Source organism: Prorops nasuta, unplaced genomic scaffold, assembly GCF_024137725.1.
Source record: "Prorops nasuta isolate Cenicafe-Biocafe unplaced genomic scaffold, Cenicafe_Pnas_1.2 PNAS00011, whole genome shotgun sequence".
Lineage (NCBI taxonomy): Eukaryota > Metazoa > Arthropoda > Insecta > Hymenoptera > Bethylidae > Prorops > Prorops nasuta.
Genome location: NW_027116808.1, coordinates 392,478 through 414,542, shown reverse-complemented (window position 1 = coordinate 414,542; position 22,065 = coordinate 392,478). Strand labels below are relative to the sequence as shown.

General features: G+C 38.1%; 3 protein-coding genes and 1 long non-coding RNA gene across 5 annotated transcripts; 2 read left to right on the top strand and 2 right to left on the bottom strand.

Annotated features, from left to right (window-relative positions):
• Positions 1 to 11,056: 11,056 nt before the first annotated feature.
• Positions 11,057 to 12,473, top strand: LOC136777439 (zinc finger matrin-type protein 2). Its single transcript, XM_066733727.1, has 5 exons — positions 11,057 to 11,217; positions 11,374 to 11,594; positions 11,660 to 11,733; positions 11,808 to 11,953; positions 12,027 to 12,473. Exons 1-5 carry the CDS (start codon positions 11,209 to 11,211, stop codon positions 12,168 to 12,170), a joined length of 594 nt encoding a protein of 197 aa, XP_066589824.1. The 5' UTR covers positions 11,057 to 11,208; the 3' UTR covers positions 12,171 to 12,473.
• A 90-nt stretch (positions 12,474 to 12,563) lies between these two features.
• On the bottom strand, positions 12,564 to 13,914 carry LOC136777438 (uncharacterized). The gene is made up of 3 exons (XM_066733726.1): positions 13,780 to 13,914; positions 13,527 to 13,688; positions 12,564 to 13,457 (listed from the first exon to the last, which is right to left on the bottom strand). Exons 1-3 carry the CDS (start codon positions 13,910 to 13,912, stop codon positions 12,577 to 12,579), a joined length of 1,176 nt encoding a protein of 391 aa, XP_066589823.1. The 5' UTR covers positions 13,913 to 13,914; the 3' UTR covers positions 12,564 to 12,576.
• Positions 13,915 to 15,497: 1,583 nt separating this feature from the next.
• Positions 15,498 to 17,635, top strand: LOC136777606 (uncharacterized). The gene is made up of 4 exons (XR_010823280.1): positions 15,498 to 15,548; positions 15,633 to 16,311; positions 16,429 to 16,551; positions 16,700 to 17,635. It is a non-coding gene; the product is annotated as an uncharacterized lncRNA (long non-coding RNA).
• A 95-nt stretch (positions 17,636 to 17,730) lies between these two features.
• Positions 17,731 to 19,115, bottom strand: LOC136777521 (uncharacterized). 2 transcript variants are annotated; one of them, XM_066733869.1, is made up of 2 exons: positions 18,940 to 19,086; positions 17,731 to 18,883 (listed from the first exon to the last, which is right to left on the bottom strand). In XM_066733869.1, exon 2 carries the CDS (start codon positions 18,855 to 18,857, stop codon positions 18,462 to 18,464), a length of 396 nt encoding a protein of 131 aa, XP_066589966.1. In that variant the 5' UTR covers positions 18,858 to 18,883; positions 18,940 to 19,086; the 3' UTR covers positions 17,731 to 18,461. The 2 variants fall into 2 exon arrangements, with proteins under 2 accessions (XP_066589966.1, XP_066589965.1); XM_066733868.1 differs by having other exon boundaries at positions 17,732 to 18,870; positions 18,940 to 19,115.
• Between the last annotated feature and the right edge of the window lie 2,950 nt (positions 19,116 to 22,065).

Genomic DNA, 22,065 nt, shown 5'->3' with positions numbered 1-22,065 from the left:
AAAATTTGAGTATCGTAGTGTCAGTCGAGTAGTGTTCGTCGCGGAGTGCGGTTGTCCCGCGTAGTATGCGTTAAAAAAATCACGTCGTGCAGTGCCCATTGAAAAATTTGAGTATCGTAGTGTCACTCGAGAAGTGTTCGTCGGGGAGTGCGGTTGCCCCGCGTAGTGTACGTTAACATAAAATTCGCGTCGAGCAGTGCCGTTTGAAAGATCCGAGTATCGTAGTGTCAGTCGAGTAGTGTGCGTCGCGGAGTGCGGTTGTCCCGCGTAGTATAGATTAAAAAAATTCGCGTCACACAGTGCCGTTTGAAAGATCCGAGTATCGTAGTGTCAGTCGAGTAGTGTTCGACGCGGAGTGCGGTTGTCCCGCGTAGTGTGCATTAAAATTAAATTCGCGTTGAGCAGTGCCGTTTGAAAAATCCGAGGATCGTAGTGTCAGTTGAGAAGCGTTCGTCGCGGAGTGCGATTGTCTCGCGTAGTGCACGTTAAGAAAAATCGCGTCGCGCAGTGCCGTTTGAAAAATCCGAGTACCGTAGTGTTAGTAGAGAAGTGTTCGTCGCGGAGTGCGGTTGTCCCGCGTAGTGTACGTTAAAATAAAATTCGCGTCGAGCAGTGCCGTTTGAAAAATCCGAGTATCCTAGTGTCAGTCGAGTAGTGTTCGTCGCGGAGTGCAGTTGTCCTGCGTAGTATACGTTAAAAAAATCACGTCGCGCAGTACCGTTTGAAAAATTTGAGTATCGTAGTGTCAGTCGAGTAGTGTTCGTCGCGGAGTGCGGTTGTCCCGCGTAGTATGCGTTAAAAAAATCACGTCGTGCAGTGCCCATTGAAAAATTTGAGTATCGTAGTGTCACTCGAGAAGTGTTCGTCAGGGAGTGCGGTTGCCCCGCGTAGTGTACGTTAACATAAAATTCGCGTCGAGCAGTGCCGTTTGAAAGATCCGAGTATCGTAGTGTCAGTCGAGTAGTGTGCGTCGCGGAGTGCGGTTGTCCCGCGTAGTGTACGTTAAAATAAAATTTGCGCCGCGCAGTGCCGTTTGAAAAATCCGGGTATCATAGTATCAGTCGAGTAGTGTTCTTCGCGGAGTGCGGTTGTACCGCGTAGTGTACGTTAAAATAAAATTTGCTCCCAGTGCCGTTTGAAAAATCCGGGTATCGTAGTATCAGTCGAGTAGTGTTCGTCGCGGAGTGCGGTTGTCGCGCGTAGTGTACGTTAAAATAAAATTCGCGTCGCGCAGTGTCGTTCGAAAAATCCGAGTATCGTAGTGTCAGTCGAGTAGTGTTCTTCGCGGAGTGCGGTTGTCCCGCGTAGTGTACATTAAAATTAAATTCGCGTTGAGCAGTGCCGTTTGAAAAATCCGAGTATCGTAGTGTCAGTTGAGAAGCGTTCGTCGCGGAGTGCGATTGTCTCGCGTAGTGCACGTTAAGAAAAATCGCGTCGCGCAGTGCCGTTTGAAAAATCCGAGTACTGTAGTGTCAGTCGAGTAGTGTTCGACGCGGAGTGTGGTTGTCCCCCGTAGTGTACGTTAAAATAAAATTCGCGTCGCGCAGTGCCGTTCGAAAAATCCGAGTATCGTAGTGTCAGTCGAGTAGTGTTCTTCGCAGAGTGCGTTTGTACCGCGAGGTGTACGTTAACATAAAATTCGCGTCGAGCAGTACCGTTTGAAAAATCCGAGTATCGTAGTGTCAGTCGAGTAGTGTTCTTCGCGGAGTGCGGTTGTACCGCGTAGTGTACGTTAAAATAAAATTTGCGCCGCGCAGTGCCGTTTGAAAAATCCGGGTATCATAGTATCAGTCGAGTAGTGTTCTTCGCGGAGTGCGGTTGTACCGCGTAGTGCACGTTAAGAAAAATCGCGTCGCGCAGTGCCGTTTGAAAAATCCGAGTACCGTAGTGTTAGTAGAGAAGTGGTCGTCGCGGAGTGCGGTTGTCCCGCGTAGTGTAGGTTAAAATAAAATTCGCGTCGCGCAGTGCCGTTTGAAAAATCCGAGTATCGTAGTGTCAGTCGAGTAGTGTTCGTCGCGGAGTGCGGTTGTCCCGCGTAGTGTACGTTAACATAAAATTCGCGTCGAGCAGTGCCGTTTGAAAAATCCGAGTATCGTAGTGTCAGTCGAGTAGTGTTCTTCGCGGAGTGCGGTTGTACCGCGTAGTGTACGTTAAAATAAAATTTGCGCCGCGCAGTGCCGATTGAAAAATCCGGGTATCATAGTATCAGTCGAGTAGTGTTCTTCGCGGAGTGCGGTTGTACCGCGTAGTGTACGTTAAAATAAAATTTGCTCCCAGTGCCGTTTGAAAAATCCGGGTATCGTAGTATCAGTCGAGTAGTGTTCGTCGCGGAGTGCGGTTGTCCCGCGTAGTGTACGTTAAAATAAAATTCGCGTCGCGCAGTACCGTTTGAAAAATCAGTGTTTCGTAGTGTCAGTCGAGTAGTGTTCGTCGCGGAGTGCGGTTGTCGCGCGTAGTGTACGTTAAAATAAAATTCGCGTCGCGCAGTGCCGTTCGAAAAATCCGAGTATCGTAGTGTCAGTCGAGTAGTGTTCTTCGCGGAGTGCGGTTGTACCGCGTAGTGTACGTTAAAATAAAATTTGCGCCGCGCAGTGCCGATTGAAAAATCCGGGTATCATAGTATCAGTCGAGTAGTGTTCTTCGCGGAGTGCGGTTGTACCGCGTAGTGTACGTTAAAATAAAATTTGCTCCCAGTGCCGTTTGAAAAATCCGGGTATCGTAGTATCAGTCGAGTAGTGTTCGTCGCGGAGTGCGGTTGTCCCGCGTAGTGTACGTTAAAATAAAATTCGCGTCGCGCAGTACCGTTTGAAAAATCAGTGTTTCGTAGTGTCAGTCGAGTAGTGTTCGTCGCGGAGTGCGGTTGTCCCGCGTAGTGTACGTTAACATAAAATTCGCGTCGAGCAGTGCCGTTTGAAAAATCCGAGTATCGTAGTGTCAGTCGAGTAGTGTTCTTCGCGGAGTGCGGTTGTACCGCGTAGTGTACGTTAAAATAAAATTTGCGCCGCGCAGTGCCGATTGAAAAATCCGGGTATCATAGTATCAGTCGAGTAGTGTTCTTCGCGGAGTGCGGTTGTACCGCGTAGTGTACGTTAAAATAAAATTTGCTCCCAGTGCCGTTTGAAAAATCCGGGTATCGTAGTATCAGTCGAGTAGTGTTCGTCGCGGAGTGCGGTTGTCCCGCGTAGTGTACGTTAAAATAAAATTCGCGTCGCGCAGTACCGTTTGAAAAATTAGTGTTTCGTAGTGTCAGTCGAGTAGTGTTCGTCGCGGAGTGCGGTTGTCGCGCGTAGTGTACGTTAAAATAAAATTCGCGTCGCGCAGTGCCGTTCGAAAAATCCGAGTATCGTAGTGTCAGTCGAGTAGTGTTCTTCGCGGAGTGCGGTTGTACCGCGTAGTGTACGTTAAAATAAAATTTGCGCCGCGCAGTGCCGTTTGAAAAATCCGGGTATCATAGTATCAGTCGAGTAGTGTTCTTCGCGGAGTGCGGTTGTACCGCGTAGTGTACGTTAAAATAAAATTTGCTCCCAGTGCCGTTTGAAAAATCCGGGTATCGTAGTATCAGTCGAGTAGTGTTCGTCGCGGAGTGCGGTTGTCGCGCGTAGTGTACGTTAAAATAAAATTCGCGTCGCGCTGCCGTTCGAAAAATCCGAGTATCGTAGTGTCAGTCGAGTAGTGTTCTTCGCGGAGTGCGTTTGTACCGCGAGGTGTACGTTAAAATAAAATTCGCGTCGCGCAGTGCCGTTTGAAAAATCCGGGTATCGTAGTATCAGTCGAGTAGTGTTCGTCGCGGAGTGCGGTTGTCCCGCGTAGTGTACGTTAAAATAAAATTTGCGCCGCGCAGTGCCGTTTGAAAAATCCGGGTATCATAGTATCAGTCGAGTAGTGTTCTTCGCGGAGTGCGGTTGTACCGCGTAGTGTACGTTAAAATAAAATTTGCTCCCAGTGCCGTTTGAAAAATCCGGGTATCGTAGTATCAGTCGAGTAGTGTTCGTCGCGGAGTGCGGTTGTCGCGCGTAGTGTACGTTAAAATAAAATTCGCGTCGCGCAGTGCCGTTCGAAAAATCCGAGTATCGTAGTGTCAGTCGAGTAGTGTTCTTCGCGGAGTGCGTTTGTACCGCGAGGTGTACGTTAAAATAAAATTCGCGTCGCGCAGTGCCGTTTGAAAAATCCGCGTATCGTAGTGTCAGTCGAGTAGTGTTCTTCGCGGAGTGCGGTTGTCGCGCGTAGTGTACGTTAAAATAAAATTCGCGTCGCGCAGTGCCGTTCGAAAAATCCGAGTATCGTAGTGTCAGTCGAGTAGTGTTCTTCGCGGAGTGCGTTTGTACCGCGAGGTGTACGTTAAAATAAAATTCGCGTCGCGCAGTGCCGTTTGAAAAATCCGCGTATCGTAGTGTCAGTCGAGTAGTGTTCTTCGCGGAGTGCGGTTGTACCGCGTAGTGTACGTTAAAATAAAATTTGCTCCCAGTGCCGTTTGAAAAATCCGGGTATCGTAGTATCAGTCGAGTAGTGTTCGTCGCGGAGTGCGGTTGTCGCGCGTAGTGTACGTTAAAATAATTTTCGCATCGCGTAGTGTCGTTTCAAAATCTTTTTTTCGCGAATGAATAACGTCAGCGTCTTCATCTCCATCGTCATCATCAACGCCATGCACATCGCCATCCCCATCGCTATCCCCATCGTCGGTTTTATCGCAGAACATGTATGGATTATTGCAGGGAATTCGCCGAATGAGTGAGTACCGCGGGTAAAACCGTGGAAATTTTTTTTATTAACTGAAGAATGACCGAAAACCTATCGGTAGGTTGTATTTGGTCTTTCTTCGGTGAAAATCATTTCTTTTTTTTTCATGTTATTTCTGATCCTCCATTGCGTCTATTTCTATTTTGCCCCTATTTTCTGTATTTCATATAGGTTTAGATTTGCGTTATATGTAAGCTCTTTAGCTTTGCCTATTGGGTAGGCATTATAGTTTTCGGTATTAAACAAGTTATCATTTTCAGGTTTCTTATTTCCTTTTAAAATAAAGGGAATCATCTGAACGTCACTCTCTATGGGGATTCTATCTTCTCACACATGTCCAGTTTAACCCATTTGCATCATAAGCGCACATATGCTCGCTCTGGTGATAGTGGCCAGGCAAAATGCGCGCATATATGCGCTTATGATGCAAATGGGTTAACTAATAAAGGCACATCATAATTTAATTAACGTTCACTCTCGACAGAAAACAGTTTCTCAATTAATAACTAGAATCAAATATCATTTGCACTTTTTTTACTCATATATTTTTAGTAGAATTTTTGTATTAAATACCATTTTTGCCAGATCTTGAAATTCGTAATTATAAACTGAAATACGGAAATATTTTCCTTGAAAATCCTTCCATATTTCAGGTTAATTACTCGTTTTTCAAATTGTACTAACCTTTATTTTTTTCAGGTGGAGTGGAAGAGGACTATTCCTAGTGGCCAAATTGTCTAATATCGATATAAATCCGATAACGAATCGAAACCAACCCTGTACCACTTTCTCCCTTGGCTGGAGAAAGGCAAAATGTCATTCGGAATCGAGCCGTCGTCGGAGGAGGACGTACAGGCAAATAATTTATTTTCCTATTTCTCATGCTCGTTTAATTTATTTTATGTTTTAGGTGGGACAAGTATAGGGCAAGGCTACCAAGGAGTAGGGAGTAAACACTGTCCGTTTACTTAAGTCCCCATTTATTTAATTAATTTCAAGGATAGGCAAATTTATTTTTATTATTTCCTTTCTTTGTTAATTCAAGTACAGATGTTTGTTGATAAGTGGACTCTCGAGTGTCAACTGGCTCGGGCTGATCCTCCTTCAGTGACTATCAACCCTTACTTACTTTGTCCTTGTGGACTCTCGATGTTGGCTCATTAAGTTCACCTAATAGGGGTCCATCTTTATTGATGTGTAAATCGTTTCCTCGACGTAGTAGTTCTTCGTGTGACAACTCGGATCCACACCAAGGGACAAAGAAAGTAATGGTAATTAGTCACTGAGGAGAGTATCAGTCATGATCTGGTTGACCTTTGTGTGAATTAATATTCACGCTCGAGAGGAGGAAGCTACTCAACTAACCGCTGGAAAGAAGTAACAATTTCGTTAGCCTCTCTGTTCATTCACTTTTGTAGCATGCTTTATTAATTTATATCTTTGTCTATCCTTGAAATTCCCAATTAGAATCTGAAATGTGGAAATATTTTCCTTGAAAATCCTTCCACATTTCGGGTTGAATACTCGTTTTTTCAAATTTATTTTTGTTTTCTTTCTGTTTCAGTTGGAGCGAGAGAGGGCCATGGATATTGACCACATTATCCAATATCGACATAAATCCAATTTGAATCGGCACCAATCATTCGCCATTACCACCCTGGGTTGGACGAAGACAAACCGTCACTTGGAATCGAGCCGTCGTCGAAGGAGGACGTACAGGCAAATAATTTCTTTTCCTATTTCTCATGCTTGTTTAATTTTATTTTATGTTGTAGGCGGGACAAGTATAGGGCGAGGCTACCAAGGAGTAGGGAGTAAACACTGTCCGTTTACTTAAGTCCCCATTTATTTAATTAATTTCAAGGATAGGCAAATTTAGTTTTATTATTTCCTTTCTTTGTTAATTCAAGTACAGATGTTTGTTGATAAGTGGACTCTCGAGTGTCAACTGGCTCGGGCTAATCCTCCTTCAGTGACTATCAACCCTTACTTACTTTGTCCTTGTGGACTCTCGATGTTGGCTCATTAAGTTCACCTAATAGGGGTCCATCTTTATTGATGTGTAAATCGTTTCCTCGACGTAGTAGTTCTTCGTGTGACAACTCGGATCCACACCAAGGGGCAAAGAAAGTAAGGGTAATTAGTCACTGAGGAGAGTATCAGTCATGATCTGGTTGACCTTTGTGTGAATTAATATTCACGCTCGAGAGGAGGAAGCTACTCAACTAACCGCTGGAAAGAAGTAACAATTTCGTTAGCATCTCTGTTCATTCACTTTTGTAGCATGCTTTATTAATTTATATCTTTGTCTATCCTTGAAGTTCCCAATTAGAATCTGAAATGTGGAAATATTTTCCTTGAAAATCCTTCCACATTTCGGGTTGAATACTCGTTTTTTCAAATTTATTTTAGTTTTCTTTCTGTTTCAGTTGGAGCGGGAGAGGGCCATGGATATTGACCATATTATCCAATATCGACATAAATCCAACACGAATCGGCACCAATCATGCGCCATTACCACCCTGGGTTGGACGAAGACAAACCGTCACTTGGAATCGGGACATCGTCGGAGGAGGACGTACAGGCAAATAATTTCTTTTCCTATTTCTCATGCTGGTTTAATTTATTTTATGTTTTAGGTGGGACAAGTATAGAGCAAGGCTACCAAGGAGTAGGGAGTAAACACTGTCCGTTTACTTAAGTCCCCATTTATTTAAATAATTTTAAGGATAGACAAATTTAGTTTGATTATTTCCTTTCTTTGTTAATTCAAGTACAGATGTTTATTGATAAGTGGACTCTCGAGTGTCAACTGGCTCGGGCTGATCCTCCTTCAGTGACTATCAACCCTTACTTACTTTGTCCTTGTGGACTCTCGATGTTGGCTCATTAAGTTCACCTAATAGGGGTCCATCTTTATTGATGTGTAAATCGTTTCCTCGACGTAGTAGTTCTTCGTGTGACAACTCGGATCCACACCAAGGGACAAAGAAAGTAATGGTAATTAGTCACTGAGGAGAGTATCAGTCATGATCTGGTTGACCTTTGTGTGAATTAATATTCACGCTCGAGAGGAGGAAGCTACTCAACTAACCGCTGGAAAGAAGTAACAATTTCGTTAGCCTCTCTGTTCATTCACTTTTGTAGCATGCTTTATTAATTTATATCTTTGTCTATCCTTGAAATTCCCAATTAGAATCTGAAATGTGGAAATATTTTCCTTGAAAATCCTTCCACATTTCGGGTTGAATACTCGTTTTTTCAAATTTATTTTTGTTTTCTTTCTGTTTCAGTTGGAGCGGGAGAGGGCCATGGATATTGACCACATTATCCAATATCGACATAAATCCAATTTGAATCGGCACCAATCATTCGCCATTACCACCCTGGGTTGGACGAAGACAAACCGTCACTTGGAATCGAGCCATCGTCGAAGGAGGACGTACAGGCAAATAATTTCTTTTCCTATTTCTCATGCTTGTTTAATTTTATTTTATATTGTAGGCGGGACAAGTATAGGGCGAGGCTACCAAGGAGTAGGGAGTAAACACTGTCCGTTTACTTAAGTCCCCATTTATTTAATTAATTTCAAGGATAGGCAAATTTAGTTTTATTATTTCCTTTCTTTGTTAATTCAAGTACAGATGTTTGTTGATAAGTGGACTCTCGAGTGTCAACTGGCTCGGGCTAATCCTCCTTCAGTGACTATCAACCCTTACTTACTTTGTTCTTGTGGACTCTCGATGTTGGCTCATTAAGTTCACCTAATAGGGGTCCATCTTTATTGATGTGTAAATCGTTTCCTCGACGTAGTAGTTCTTCGTGTGACAACTCGGATCCACACCAAGGGGCAAAGAAAGTAAGGGTAATTAGTCACTGAGGAGAGTATCAGTCATGATCTGGTTGACCTTTGTGTGAATTAATATTCACGCTCGAGAGGAGGAAGCTACTCAACTAACCGCTGGAAAGAAGTAACAATTTCGTTAGCCTCTCTGTTCATTCACTTTTGTAGCATGCTTTATTAATTTATATCTTTGTCTATCCTTGAAATTCCCAATTAGAATCTGAAATGTGGAAATATTTTCCTTGAAAATCCTTCCACATTTCGGGTTGAATACTCGTTTTTTCAAATTTATTTTTGTTTTCTTTCTGTTTCAGTTGGAGCGGGAGAGGGCCATGGATATTGACCACATTATCCAATATCGACATAAATCCAATTTGAATCGGCACCAATCATTCGCCATTACCACCCTGGGTTGGACGAAGACAAACCGTCACTTGGAATCGAGCCATCGTCGAAGGAGGACGTACAGGCAAATAATTTCTTTTCCTATTTCTCATGCTTGTTTAATTTTATTTTATATTGTAGGCGGGACAAGTATAGGGCGAGGCTACCAAGGAGTAGGGAGTAAACACTGTCCGTTTACTTAAGTCCCCATTTATTTAATTAATTTCAAGGATAGGCAAATTTAGTTTTATTATTTCCTTTCTTTGTTAATTCAAGTACAGATGTTTGTTGATAAGTGGACTCTCGAGTGTCAACTGGCTCGGGCTAATCCTCCTTCAGTGACTATCAACCCTTACTTACTTTGTTCTTGTGGACTCTCGATGTTGGCTCATTAAGTTCACCTAATAGGGGTCCATCTTTATTGATGTGTAAATCGTTTCCTCGACGTAGTAGTTCTTCGTGTGACAACTCGGATCCACACCAAGGGGCAAAGAAAGTAAGGGTAATTAGTCACTGAGGAGAGTATCAGTCATGATCTGGTTGACCTTTGTGTGAATTAACATTCACGCTCGAGAGGAGGAAGCTTCTCAACTAAACGCTGGAAAGAAGTAACAATTTTTTTTCCTCATTCATTCACTTTTAGTAGTATCATTTTTAAATTCGTATTTTTGTCTGTCCTTGAAATACTCTATTATAATCTGAAATGTGGAAGTATTTTCCTTGAAAATCTTTTCACATTTTGGGTTAAAAACTCGTTTTTTCAAATTTATTTTTGTTTTCTTTTTGTTTCAGGTGAGGCGGCGCCGCCTCCCTCCCCGACGGTGTGCCACCTTGTCGTGGTGGGGAGGCTCACTTCTACAAGATTCGTTCCGACTAGTAAATAATTCGGGGCCGTATTCATAGACGTCACTCGAGCTCAACTCAAGTTTTAATGCTACAGTTTACGTTACATATACTGTAGTATTTTAGCCTGTTTCCAGTTCGAGTGGAGTTCGAGTGACGTCTATGAATACGGGCATCGAATTCATTTTTTGGTCTTTGGGAATCTTGTAGAAGTGCCAAGAGCACACCACACCTTAAATATATACTATAGTTTTCATTCCCGGGTTGGATTAAATTATTTAATGCATGCAGTAATATATTTCTGTGTATTTTTTGAATGTTTGTGTATCTAAAATAATAAAATTATGATTCACTTATATCACTGTCTTAGTTTAGCTGACAAGTTGAAACATTACCCTTTTCAGCTGCTCTATGAGTTTGAGCAACGAGAACTTTCATTTAGATACTTCAATTTTTGGTGCGATTTTTGTAATTTACAAATTAATATCAGAATATGACATGAATAAAATATAATCAAAATTCCACCCTTAATAAGACTCCATTTTAGTATCTATTTTTCAGTAGCTTAGCACTTTAATCTTCTTAACTATATCTTAAACTTTCAGCGCCAGAAACAAAACCTTAGATTTAAGCCAAATGTCTAGCTAAGATTATCTATATAATAATACTAGGTTCTTATTTTAATGAATCTGAGTGAAGTTTTATTTCAACAACCTTTGACTTTTAAAGCTTCCTAATTGGCATTAAACTAAATAAAGATAGTATATAATAGAAAATTGAATCGTGTGTTGCTCCGCTAACATCACTCTGTACCACTCTGTACATATGTACATACTACTACACTATCTGTGGCCTGAGCCACAAACGATTTAATTTCTCAGTGTATATACACGAGGTAAGCAAGGATGAGTTACATAGGCGCGCGTAATAAGAGCGCTGGTGCTTTTCAAAGTGGTTCCTAAATGCATCGAAAAATTAGGAAAAGCCATACCTGACGATTACTGTACATATTAGTGAAGTTAACTGAAAGTATAGCCGTGTTCTAGCTTGCCACTTGTCAGTATGTACAAATCAGTTGAAATCATTGTAGAGTCAATAAGTCGGTAACCGACAAGCAGCGCCATCTCTGTTGAGAAATATGAATTACTATAAATACATGCATACGTTACCATGCAATAGAGAGAAGAAGTCCGCTCAGCTCTCTGTAGGTAGGTAGAGCTGTTCCTTGGGTAAGGTAGAAAGACGGTAGTAGTGTGATACTGTGATAGTGTAATTTTACGTATTAGTGATTATTCCGGTTGTTTTGCTGTCTGATGTCTTGTTGTTTACATCTTACATTTCTCTCCAGTAAAACCTTTCTGCAATAATCCCTTTCTGCGTAAAACCATACTACCTTCAAAATGTCTATGGTATGATTTTATTAATAATATCTATAATTAAGGTTTCTACTTCATAATTTTCGTGGATTGAATAATATTTACAATAAAAACTTAGTCATTTTAATTATAACCTATACTATACAAAATAATATTCATTGGTTTTAATGTTGTTAATAAATATTCTAGAGACCGGATGATCACAGAAGAAAATGGAACAGAGAAGAGTACGAACGTATAGCCCTTCAACGTCTGCAGGAAGAAATAGCTGAAGAAGAGCTTGGGATACCCAAACAACCTGCTGTAAAGAGAGAATTACTCAAACAAAGGGACTATAAAGTTGATCTTGAATCAAAATTAGGAAAAAGTGTTGTTATTAACAAAAATACACCTTCGTCACAAACTGGAGGGTTAGTTGAAGCTATAATTTTATAAAATTTTAAGAAATTTAATAATGATTTGTATTATTGTATAGGTACTATTGCAATGTTTGTGATTGTGTTGTCAAAGATTCTATAAACTTTTTGGATCACATCAATGGAACTAAACGTAAGGGAGTTAAAATATTTACAAATAAATAATCTGTAGATAATGCTTACTATATATGTTAAAATACCCTTTAGATCAACGTAATTTGGGTATGTCCATGAAAATTGAACGCTCATCATTGGAACAAGTTAAAGCTAGGTTTGCCTTTAACAAGAAAAAAATGGAAGAAAAAAAGAAGGATTATGATTTGGAGCAGCGAGTTAAAGAGCTCAAAGAAGAAGTATGTTTTGTAAGCTTTGCCAACAAGTTCTTCATTGTTAATTATTTTTAATTACTTTTTTAATTTTGTGCAGGAGGAAAAAATAAAAGAATACAGAAAAGAAAAAAGAAAAGATAAGAAAAGGAAAGTAGATGAATTGGATGAAGAAGATGCAGGTCCCTCTGATGAAATGGCAGCAATAATGGGATTTTCAGGGTTTGGATCAAAAAAAAAGTGACAATTTAACTTGTGATAAATGTTTATGAATATTTAATGGGTATAATCTACTGAATAATAAACTGAACTCAGTAGTGGAAAAAATAGATGGATTGTGAAGTTAACAGATTGAGCTCATATTGAAAAGATGTTTATCTGCATTTGACAATTAAGATATCATTTTGTGTAATACATCTTATATTAATGATAACACATCGAGTACAGTTTTATATAAAATAGTATTGATGTTTCTCATAGAAATCCATTTCATTTAATAATTTTCTTATATTTAAAATTTAAAATAAACATGAAGTAATATTTTTCATTGTTCATACATATTTTCATACTAAAGTAATGTTCCCTACAAATTAATTAACTTTGTACATAAATTTTTTATTATGTAGAAAATAATAACATTGTTTATACAATTAAATGTCAATATTATCTAAAATTGCAATTGCATTTCTTATATTACTTTTAATTTTATTTGAGTCACCTACAAAGCTGTTTTTAAATACATGTAATTCGTACCTACTGCTCTTTTTGTTAAAGAGAGGTGCATATTTTTGCTTCTCTGTCATTGTTTCATGTTCAAAGCTGTAGTTAGCCAAAAATGTTTGTGTATCAAATGTCGGAAAGTTTTGACTATCGTTAAAATCCTTCAATTCATTATTAACTTGTTTAGAAAATATTGCTGGATTAAACAACTTTGTATTCGTTTTAGCAGTTTGCTCTACGCTAAAATCTAGATTTTTTCCAGTTGATTTCTCAAAAGGTGAGACATTACTACTACTAATACCACTAAGCACAGATATAGTTGGTGACAAAAGAGCTGAATATGGTGAAAGCGTGATAGTTTTATTTTTATTAACATTAGTATTCGAGTAAAATGCTTTCCCTCTCGATAGCTCCGGACTAGAGAACAAATCTTGTGAAATATTGACTCTGTTATCGCTGCAGCTCTCAAATGGAGTTGACAGAATAATTGTTTTAGAGTCATAAAATTCGTCACTGGAATCTAGTTGTATAGTACTACCAAAATCTTTATTGTCAAAAGGAATAGTGCTATTAAGTTCATTTTCACTACCTTCTACAGGTACAGTTGCCAAACTGCTAAATGACCTTGGAGAAAACTGCGTTACTGTGTCTTCTTTTCTGAAACCATAATAATGGTTGGACAGTTCTGTTGACAAAAACTTTTTGAACGGGCTAACATCTTCCGGTTTCAGGTTATAAGCAGGGCTGTTATGCTTTTCTCGTGTATTAACAAATTCCTCTTTTTCACGTTTCATCCGGGCAAATGGTGAATCTGGTATATAAATTGATAAATAATTTATAAATTTAAGTATATTTTATATTTCTTGTGCTTCATTCTTACCGTTACGCCAATTTTGATAGTTTCTATCATTCGAGAACTGTTTTGGTGTTTTTATTTCAAAAGCATTATGTTCTTTTACTGGTGACTCAAATATATTCTTTTTAATAAGATTTTTCTCATTCCACATTTCTTGAGAATTTCTACTTAAAACATGAGACGATTCTATGATGAAGAGAGAGATAGGAAAATAATTATTAAACAATACATTTAGTTCTATTGAGCTTATAAATAAAATTGAATATTATTTCTTTACTTTTTTGAATAATTTTGTTTTCTTTAAAACTACTAGCAACAAAATTTTGTTGCTCTTTTTTGTGATTATTTACAAACTTTGTAGCCCCCGAGTTTTTTGTCAAACCATTTTCAAAATGAATCGTAGATGCCATGAATTCAGCGTCACGTTCGGAAGGATTTAAATCCCCTAAATATGTCCTTTTCCATGATTTACAAATTTTACTTTGTTTAAAATTCTCGGACATTTTCTTGCCAGTTTTATCGTGTGTTCGGCTAGACGGCAAATCTATCGATGAAACCAAGTTTTCGAATGAAAATTGTTGCCACAATGATGAGAAAAATGTGGATTTAAGATAAAACGCATTAGCAAAAATCATCGTCTCTGGTTGGACAAGTTTTTACCATTGGGGAAGGTTTTCATAATTGTTTGCTTAACGTGAATTTTCTTTTCTTCACAAATATGCATTTCCAGAATAGAGTGCTGAATTTTCTGACTTGATATTGTTAGGATCTTAATTCTTCGAAAATTAACTTTGGACTTTTTATTAAGCTTGATCTTGGAATGTTGACATTCATTATCCTTACTATGAACGTAAGAGTTAGCTTTTATTTTTTCAGATTTACTCATAATCTTAATTGCATGCCTACAAAAGTATAAGTTTTTATTAAAGCAACACGTTCTACCTTTATTTGTATTTTAAACACTTGCTAAAAGTACGAATACCTCGCATTCTCCCCCATCAGAAAAAAAGAAAATAAATATTATTTCGATCTCTCAATTTTTAATATCGAAGGAATCTGTTTTCGGCCAATTCGTTGTTCGATTAACTTGTTTTTTCGTTTTTTGGTTTTATCGATTGAATTTCAGAGCGTAAGATGCAGTTGGAAAACGATTAAAAAAATAAATATATTTTTAACTGGTTTTATCTTCAATCCACTTTTCTTTATTTCCAGTCAATTTTTAAAGAGAGATATAAAAATCCTTTTACCTTTTTTCTTCTCGTCAAGTCGCCTCTATCGTGTATTGCGTTTTTAAATTTTCAACCCTTTTTAATGCTCGTTTTGATTGATTTGAAAAGTACGGTAGTTTGGCTTCTCGGCTCCCAATTATAGCCACGTGGCTCCCTCTCACGAGAAGCGGCAGAACTAAATTCAGAAACAAATTAAATCTGAGAGAAAAGTCATTTATTCAAAGATCTATTTCCGGAATATTATAAATACGTTTTGCATCTCTTTTCCTTGTATTAATGAAAATAGTTCCCTTTCGAAAGGAAGTTTATTAAAAAAGAAATGTAGGAAGTGAGAGTTTTATGAAAGGTTATATAGTGTTCGAAAGATCATAAAAACCGAACGAATTGGCCGATATGATATTATATTTTTAGCACGTTTATATGGATTTACGAGCGTGAGAAGAAAGTCGCTTTCCGCGTAAAAAATTAAATAAAAATTTCCAGTGCATAAGAGTACAAATAAGTTGCAACAGGAAAAAGAATAAAAAAAATCTATATACATACAGAAACGGAATTGAAGAAGTATATATAATATGTATGTAAGATGAGGTAATTTGTTTATTGAATGAAAGTATAAAGAATTGAGTTGGCTTTAGGGAAAGTAAAAAATCACAAATATATATATATATATTTTTAGGAGTGGGAAGGGGGGGGGGATGGCGGCAAATTTTAACGACGAGTACGACGACGCGAAGATGGCGCTCTGTTGACAGAAGGAAAAAGTGCGGTTAAAATTGTGATTCTCCCTAACGAGGAAAGAAAGGAGCCGGAAAAAGAAGTAAAAAAAATTAAAACAAGAAGGCTTTACGACTGCGTGCTGGAAGTTGTGTCCATGCTCTCTCTTTTCTCTTTTTCTCCGCAGAGCGTTTCCCCCCATTCTACTCTACTCTCTATACTTTACTCTTTCACTCTCGCACTGTTTGAGTGAGTTAGCGAGAGAATGGACCGAGTAGGATCGAGGATTACTCCTCCTTAGTCTACCCGAGCTAGGCATTCGCTCGTACCATCGGGGAACGGAGAATTCAACGATCCTGACAGTCTGGTAGACACTCGTGGCTGCTCAACGTCCACAGGGTTGCCTTACCATTTTTATATGTAATAAATTCTAATCGGCCTTCGATGGAAGAACCGGTACATTTCTCTTGGGCGAGTTAACCTCTTTGAGTTCTTAAACTTTCGTATCTATATATGTGTGTATGTTTATATTTATATTTTTACACGTGTGACAAGCAGGAAAACTTGTTTAATAAAATGTGACGTCACAAAACCCATAGGGAATTTTACAATTTAGGATTTAAGTTTGGCAAAATTTGTTATAGAAACAGTAAACTTTCAATTGGCATTTTCCTAGTTTTTGTGTATAATGGAATGTGCGATGAGTGTTTTGTTAGAGATACTCTTCTAAAAGGATAGACAGGGACACGTGGATAAGGAGAATCGAGAGAAAAGAGATGCTCTGACAAATACACTACGGAGATTCTCATTTTTGGTCAAAATGCCACGATCCTCGGTACTCCAGCCTATCGAGGAATCTAATTCAGGTAAGTGTCATCTTTTCAAGTGATATATACGTTTTTTGAAGTTTCTTTATTTGGCAATATTTTATAATTAGTATTTGTGTTTCTCGAAATATTTATCTCCATTTTTTATCATTATAGTAACAGAATAATACAAAAAGTCTGATTAGAATATGTCAAAAGTAGAAGTTAATCAAATAACCAAAATTTGAATAAATCGAGGGTGATGATGCTGAGTTAATGCTTAAAAACAAGGATTAAGAGGTGTCTTCAGATTTCTTCAATGTTGTTCTTTCATCTGTCGAATCCTAAGTGCAACGTTGCTTTAATCATTATTTCTCAAGTTTCTTTATTTATAGAATTTTATGATTAATATTTATTTTTTCTAAACTATTATATTTTATTATTATAGTAACATAATAATGGAAGACGATGCAACGTGAGTGCTTCTGGTGGAAGTTTAATAGCAAAAATTCGATTAAATCGAGGTGGCAATATGAGTTAATGATCCAAAAGATGAATTCAGCAGAAATTTCAGAGGTTTTCAGTGATTTTTCTCTTCTCTGCCGAATCCCATGCAAGAATTATCGATTCTGGGCCGATGCGTATACTTTCCCTTTTCTTTTCCACGGAAGTGAAAATGATCGGTCGCGAGTAAATTGTCCATTACACGCCATCTGCCCACGATTCTTGTTCCCTGACTCTTGTTTTCAAAACACCTGTCTACAGTGTCTACTCTAGCAAAACGATCGCGGATTATTCCAGTCGATCTGCCAGAACGAGATCATTCTGGCGTTTCTCAACGATCCAGCCATCCGTTGTCTTTTCTATATCAAACAATTTCGTTTATATTATTTAAACATATTTTTGTAAACTAGAATATAATACTTGTGGCTGAAAATTGGAAAATAGTCGTTTATTGATAAGAAAAATTATTATATTTTTTGTAAACTTTTTCCTTAAGACAGAATATAATTTCACTCAACCAAATCTCTATAAGGCTTGCGGTTGAAAACTGGAAAATCGTCGTTTATCGATAAGAAAAACTGTTATATTATTTAAGCTTTTTTCTACACAACTTGGAGCATAATTTCACAGGAATAAGATTTTGTAAAGTTAAAGAAATACTGCATGGCTTGCGGTTGAAGTGAAGGGAGAGACAGACTTGTGTCGAGAGAAGACCAAAGAAATGAATTTTAAATCGAAACGCGCCACGTGGCGAATCTTCATTAAACCGATCAAAAGATCTAAAACAGTTCTAAAAATTATCTTATCGCGTCTCAAACCTTTCATGGTCCTCTGGAGCCGAACGAATAATTTTCATGGTGAAAAAATGAGTCTTTGAGAAAAATGTGCGTTGAAAGTTACCGTTACCGTTAGCATCCTCACCATTCTCAGCTGTCGCGTCACATTGGGGAGACACCGAAAGGCCCAATGGTTTAGAAATGGTACTCGACTCGACCTTCTTACGACGAGAGAAGAAATATTCAAACCATATAAAAATCATATGCTTTTCTTATTACAAAAATATATAAAAAAAAGGCAGTGGCTACTTGCTTCAACCGCAATTACTAAATATATTTAAATGGAATATAGGAATAATTACGTACTTGAAAAATTCTCTTTAACGGTGAAAATCGGCTAAAAACAAACAAAATAAATGTGGAGAGAGAAATCGCAAAATTGTTTAATAAGAGCTGTCTGGAAGGCGTAATAACACCACGAAGAACTTTGTAACAAGATCGGCGCGAATTTGGAGTTAATCGATTAGAAATCGGCAGCAGGAAAGAGGTTTGTCCTTGATTTAAAAGCTAAATCATGGCCCTGTTATATATATATATATAGAGTTCCTCGTAATTATATCGATAGTGGTATTTTTTTTTTATTTCCTTTCATCGATTTCCAAAATTTTCTAAAGGATATTGTTTCTGAATAATTTTTAAATTGTTTATAACATATCGGTAAAACCAAAAGTATATTATTGATAATTTAATTAAACTTCATTAATTGATCTTTGAACAATATTTATTTAATGTACAATATAAACATTTGTTAATACTAAAATAATATTGATAAACAACGTTAATCAATATTGCAAACAATATTCTTCCAAAACCATTAAAAAAAACTTGTTAATTTATTAAACAATTAAAACATCAGGAATACAAGAACAATTATCTCTGTTGCGTTTTATTCGTCTTCCCGTCAGCATCATTGATCCAATCTTTAATCGGATCATAAACGATTCCGTATTTCGCATAGAAAGCAGCGTTATTGGCTAGAACGACAGGATTTCTTTTGACCGTTTGTATCAACAAGTAAAACGTGTCGGGCTTCTGATTTTCCGTCTCGTATCGAATCCTAATTTTTTCCGAGTCCACTCCCCCCTCCTCGACACTGACGAATCCATTGAGATGCACAGCTGCGCCAATGACGCAATTAATTTTTCTGCCACGCGGGGCCCAATATTCGATCTCCATCCTCGTATCGATCCTGTAATATCTCTCCTCAGTCTTCACGTTCACTCCTCCTCTGGCCACTTCCTGCTCCGAGTACAAGTGCCCCATCATCAGCCATTTTGCTCTAGCACTCAAAACTATTGAAAATCAACACAATTTAAACGATCCGAGCGATCTCATCGAAAACACTCACCTTTCACAGTGAACGCTCCATACGAGACAGAAAACAAACGCAACTAAATAATTCGCCTTAAACATAGCGATTGTCTCTTTACAACGAACGTTATATATCGTTGAGTCGCGTGAATGAAATGCGAGAAAACTACAAGCGGAAACTACGGAATCGCTGAATGTATAGCGTATATTGGCTATCGAGCGGGAAAAGTATTGACAAAGATCACAAAAATTAGATTATCTTAGTCGTGGACCTTGACCTCTCTGACAGAACTCACAATTCTATTTCAATAATCAGGCGATTCTTTAATGTGAAAACTATCGTTTGAAAATGAGCGACTTTAATTATTTTTTATTTAGATTTTTTCTCCATTCACAATTATTCAACAACAAAGTTTAGTATTTTTGCCGTATCGCTATTTTGAGCGAATTTGACAATTTTGTTTGTTTATAAAAATGTGTAATTATATTCGAGCTTTGTTTAGGAACTAAATAAAGAAGGTCAATAAATAATGTGTTTATACGTATATAGATGATTGATCGATTTATTTCACCGTAGTGGTATCACTGATCTCTGTAAACCGGTTCAAAGTTGTTATTACTCCGTAAAAGAGACAAGGAGAGACTGAGTAAGATTGTTGAATGACCCTCCGATTATGGACGAGACGAGACGCGCGAAAATATCCTCCAGCTGAGATTTCAAGCTCCGCAATAGAATGCGAGAAGCGTTTTATTATACGAATCATTCAATTCTTACGACGTTGATGAATATCTGTGGAAAAATCACACAAGCGTATAAACAGTGCGATGCATTCGGAATTTATTCCGAGTAAATTTTTACGCGCACTTGGCGCAACTGACGTTTTCAAAACAATGCAAAGCACTGATTTCTCTTTCTCGTTCTATCGACTCACTGCGGACGTATAAAAGAAAAATATAACACGACGATTGGAACGTTGAAACGAGACTGCGCTGCATTTTCCCTCCACTTATTCAATTTGCATGGGAAGAAAATTGTCCATGATTTTTCACGCTAAACGAGAAGGAGATTTTGCAAATTATTAATGGATTATTAAAGAGGACAATTGGAACGTGGTAAAAATTGAGGAATTTTCGCATGGATAGCGACGCCTGTGTCGGGAAAGGGCCGAGCTGGGTTTTTATTGGTCAGGATGGAAATTTAACGGAGGCCCATTACCCACAATTTCGCGGTAATGGCAGGTGGTTGCATAAATTGCACCAGTTAATGCTTTATGCGTGAGTATACACACATGCATTTTACAAACTCACCGTATTACCCATCCATGTCCACCTTACCATTTGTACCATCAACCTTCTTTCATCGTCTCTTTTATTAATAATATAATTAACTTGACATTTCTCGTGGTCATCCATGCATTTTTTTCTTTGTACTGTAAATATTAAGAGACTCGTTTTTGCAAAATTCCGGCAAATGTACAAATTGAAACAAATAAATACAGAAAATTACAATTGAAGATGATTAAATGTTTTGTATAAAATCTCTTTCAAGTTGGGAGAAAAGAAAAATTCTCCGGCAAGAAATCGCAGACCTTACAGCTGTTCGATGATTCCTCCTCATTCGGCTTTTTCTATACTTATTAACTTGCGGAGGGCCGACTCTAAAAGTTTGAATCCACTGCGGATTACAATTGCGATGGGCTGACGTGAATTATCCAGCAATTTTCTTCGCACCTCTTCACTATTGACATTTCTGTAGGTTGCACCTGGCATTATTTGCAATATTCAACAAGCAGGCATCATCCTCGTCATAAATATTATTTTCCACGCGTCTTCGTAATGATCGGCCAGTCTTTTGAAAAATAAGAGATCGATCCCATGAGTTTAATAGGCTTTCGTTTCAGGCTGCAAAAAAATTTGACGTTTGAAAGAAAACCTATAACAATTGTCTCACGTACACACTCTCAACGTTCAGGAATTCTTTCCCTTTTTAGATCACCCCGGTCCCTCGTATTAGGAGGCAGGAATTCCTGGCAGCCACGCACCTCTTCGATCGAGCCAGAGGTGTTAAATGTGCATTACAATTACGTGAAATACTATGAGCAGTTTTTGCACCAAGATTCGCAAAAGGCTCGAATACGCGTCGAGTGCAATTGGCAATTTTCTTATCAAGTGTAATTTAAACGTTTTTATCCCTATTTTCTGTGACACCGTGTCGAATAATGGTAGATTGAAGATGGCGATTAGGGTTATGGAGAATAACATTTTCAAGGATTACACTAGAACGGAACCAAACGGATTTAAGCTTGGGGCAAGCGTAGGATGGAATAAGGTTTCCTTTGCGATTTGCGGAATTATTTTGTGATTTTAATACTCGCAGGAAATCATAGACGAATAAAGTATATAGAAATTTTCAAGCAGAACTTGCAACCTTAGTAATTATTCTATTTTTATTATAAATCTGAAGAATTAAATTAGAATTCACACAATTAAAATTATTAAGCTCGTAGTGTAAATATTTTTTTCGAATGGGAAAAATCCTCATAGAGCACCTGGGAGTAAGCACTCTCCAAAAATGAACCTATATCTATAGAGAGCACTGCTTTACAGCAAGCATAAGAGAAGAAAAAGAGATTTTTTTATTAAAAAATTATTATCTATAAAATTCAATTTTAGCAATCGCAAAAAATAATAGGAGAATCGCGTACAGAGAACAAAAATTCCAAATGGAATGTGAAACTTCAGTCGTCATCCTGGTCACGAACGAGAGCCAGATCCATACCATCGACCTCCGACCACCTCCACGAGCAACACTAACAATTCAGTTTCTGTGAACCGAAACTGGACAAAACTTCATTTACCTTTTACACACGAACTCGAACAGTCGTCTTGCACCGATTGTAAAAAATTATATAAAAAAATCGATTACGTCGAGCGAAAAAGTCAATTTCACTCTATCATCCTCGAGCCACACAATTTCTTAACTCGTCAACAATCGAATAGAATGAATTACCGAGTAATTGCGAAAGTTTGTAATTTTTGCAAGAACCACCTACGGATAAATAAAATTGCGCAGTGCAGAGGACTGAAGAAGGAAGAAAAAAGTGCAGAAGGGCGTAATTATTGAAGCACCTACGCGAAGAGAAGAAATTCCATCGTTCGAGGC

Coding starts and splice junctions, on each gene's coding strand:
- LOC136777438 (XM_066733726.1), bottom strand. CDS start 13,912: ATGGCATCTACGATTCATTTTGAAAATGGTTTGACAAAAAACTCGGGG. Junction 13,689..13,779: donor AAACAAAATTATTCAAAAAA/GTAAAGAAATAA, acceptor TCTTCATCATAG/AATCGTCTCATGTTTTAAGT. Junction 13,458..13,526: donor CTATCAAAATTGGCGTAACG/GTAAGAATGAAG, acceptor TTTATATACCAG/ATTCACCATTTGCCCGGATG.
- LOC136777439 (XM_066733727.1), top strand. Junction 11,734..11,807: donor TCACATCAATGGAACTAAAC/GTAAGGGAGTTA, acceptor AATACCCTTTAG/ATCAACGTAATTTGGGTATG. Junction 11,954..12,026: donor TTAAAGAGCTCAAAGAAGAA/GTATGTTTTGTA, acceptor AATTTTGTGCAG/GAGGAAAAAATAAAAGAATA.
- LOC136777521 (XM_066733868.1), bottom strand. CDS start 19,004: ATGTTTAAGGCGAATTATTTAGTTGCGTTTGTTTTCTGTCTCGTATGG. Junction 18,871..18,939: donor TGGAGCGTTCACTGTGAAAG/GTGAGTGTTTTC, acceptor TTTGAGTGCTAG/AGCAAAATGGCTGATGATGG.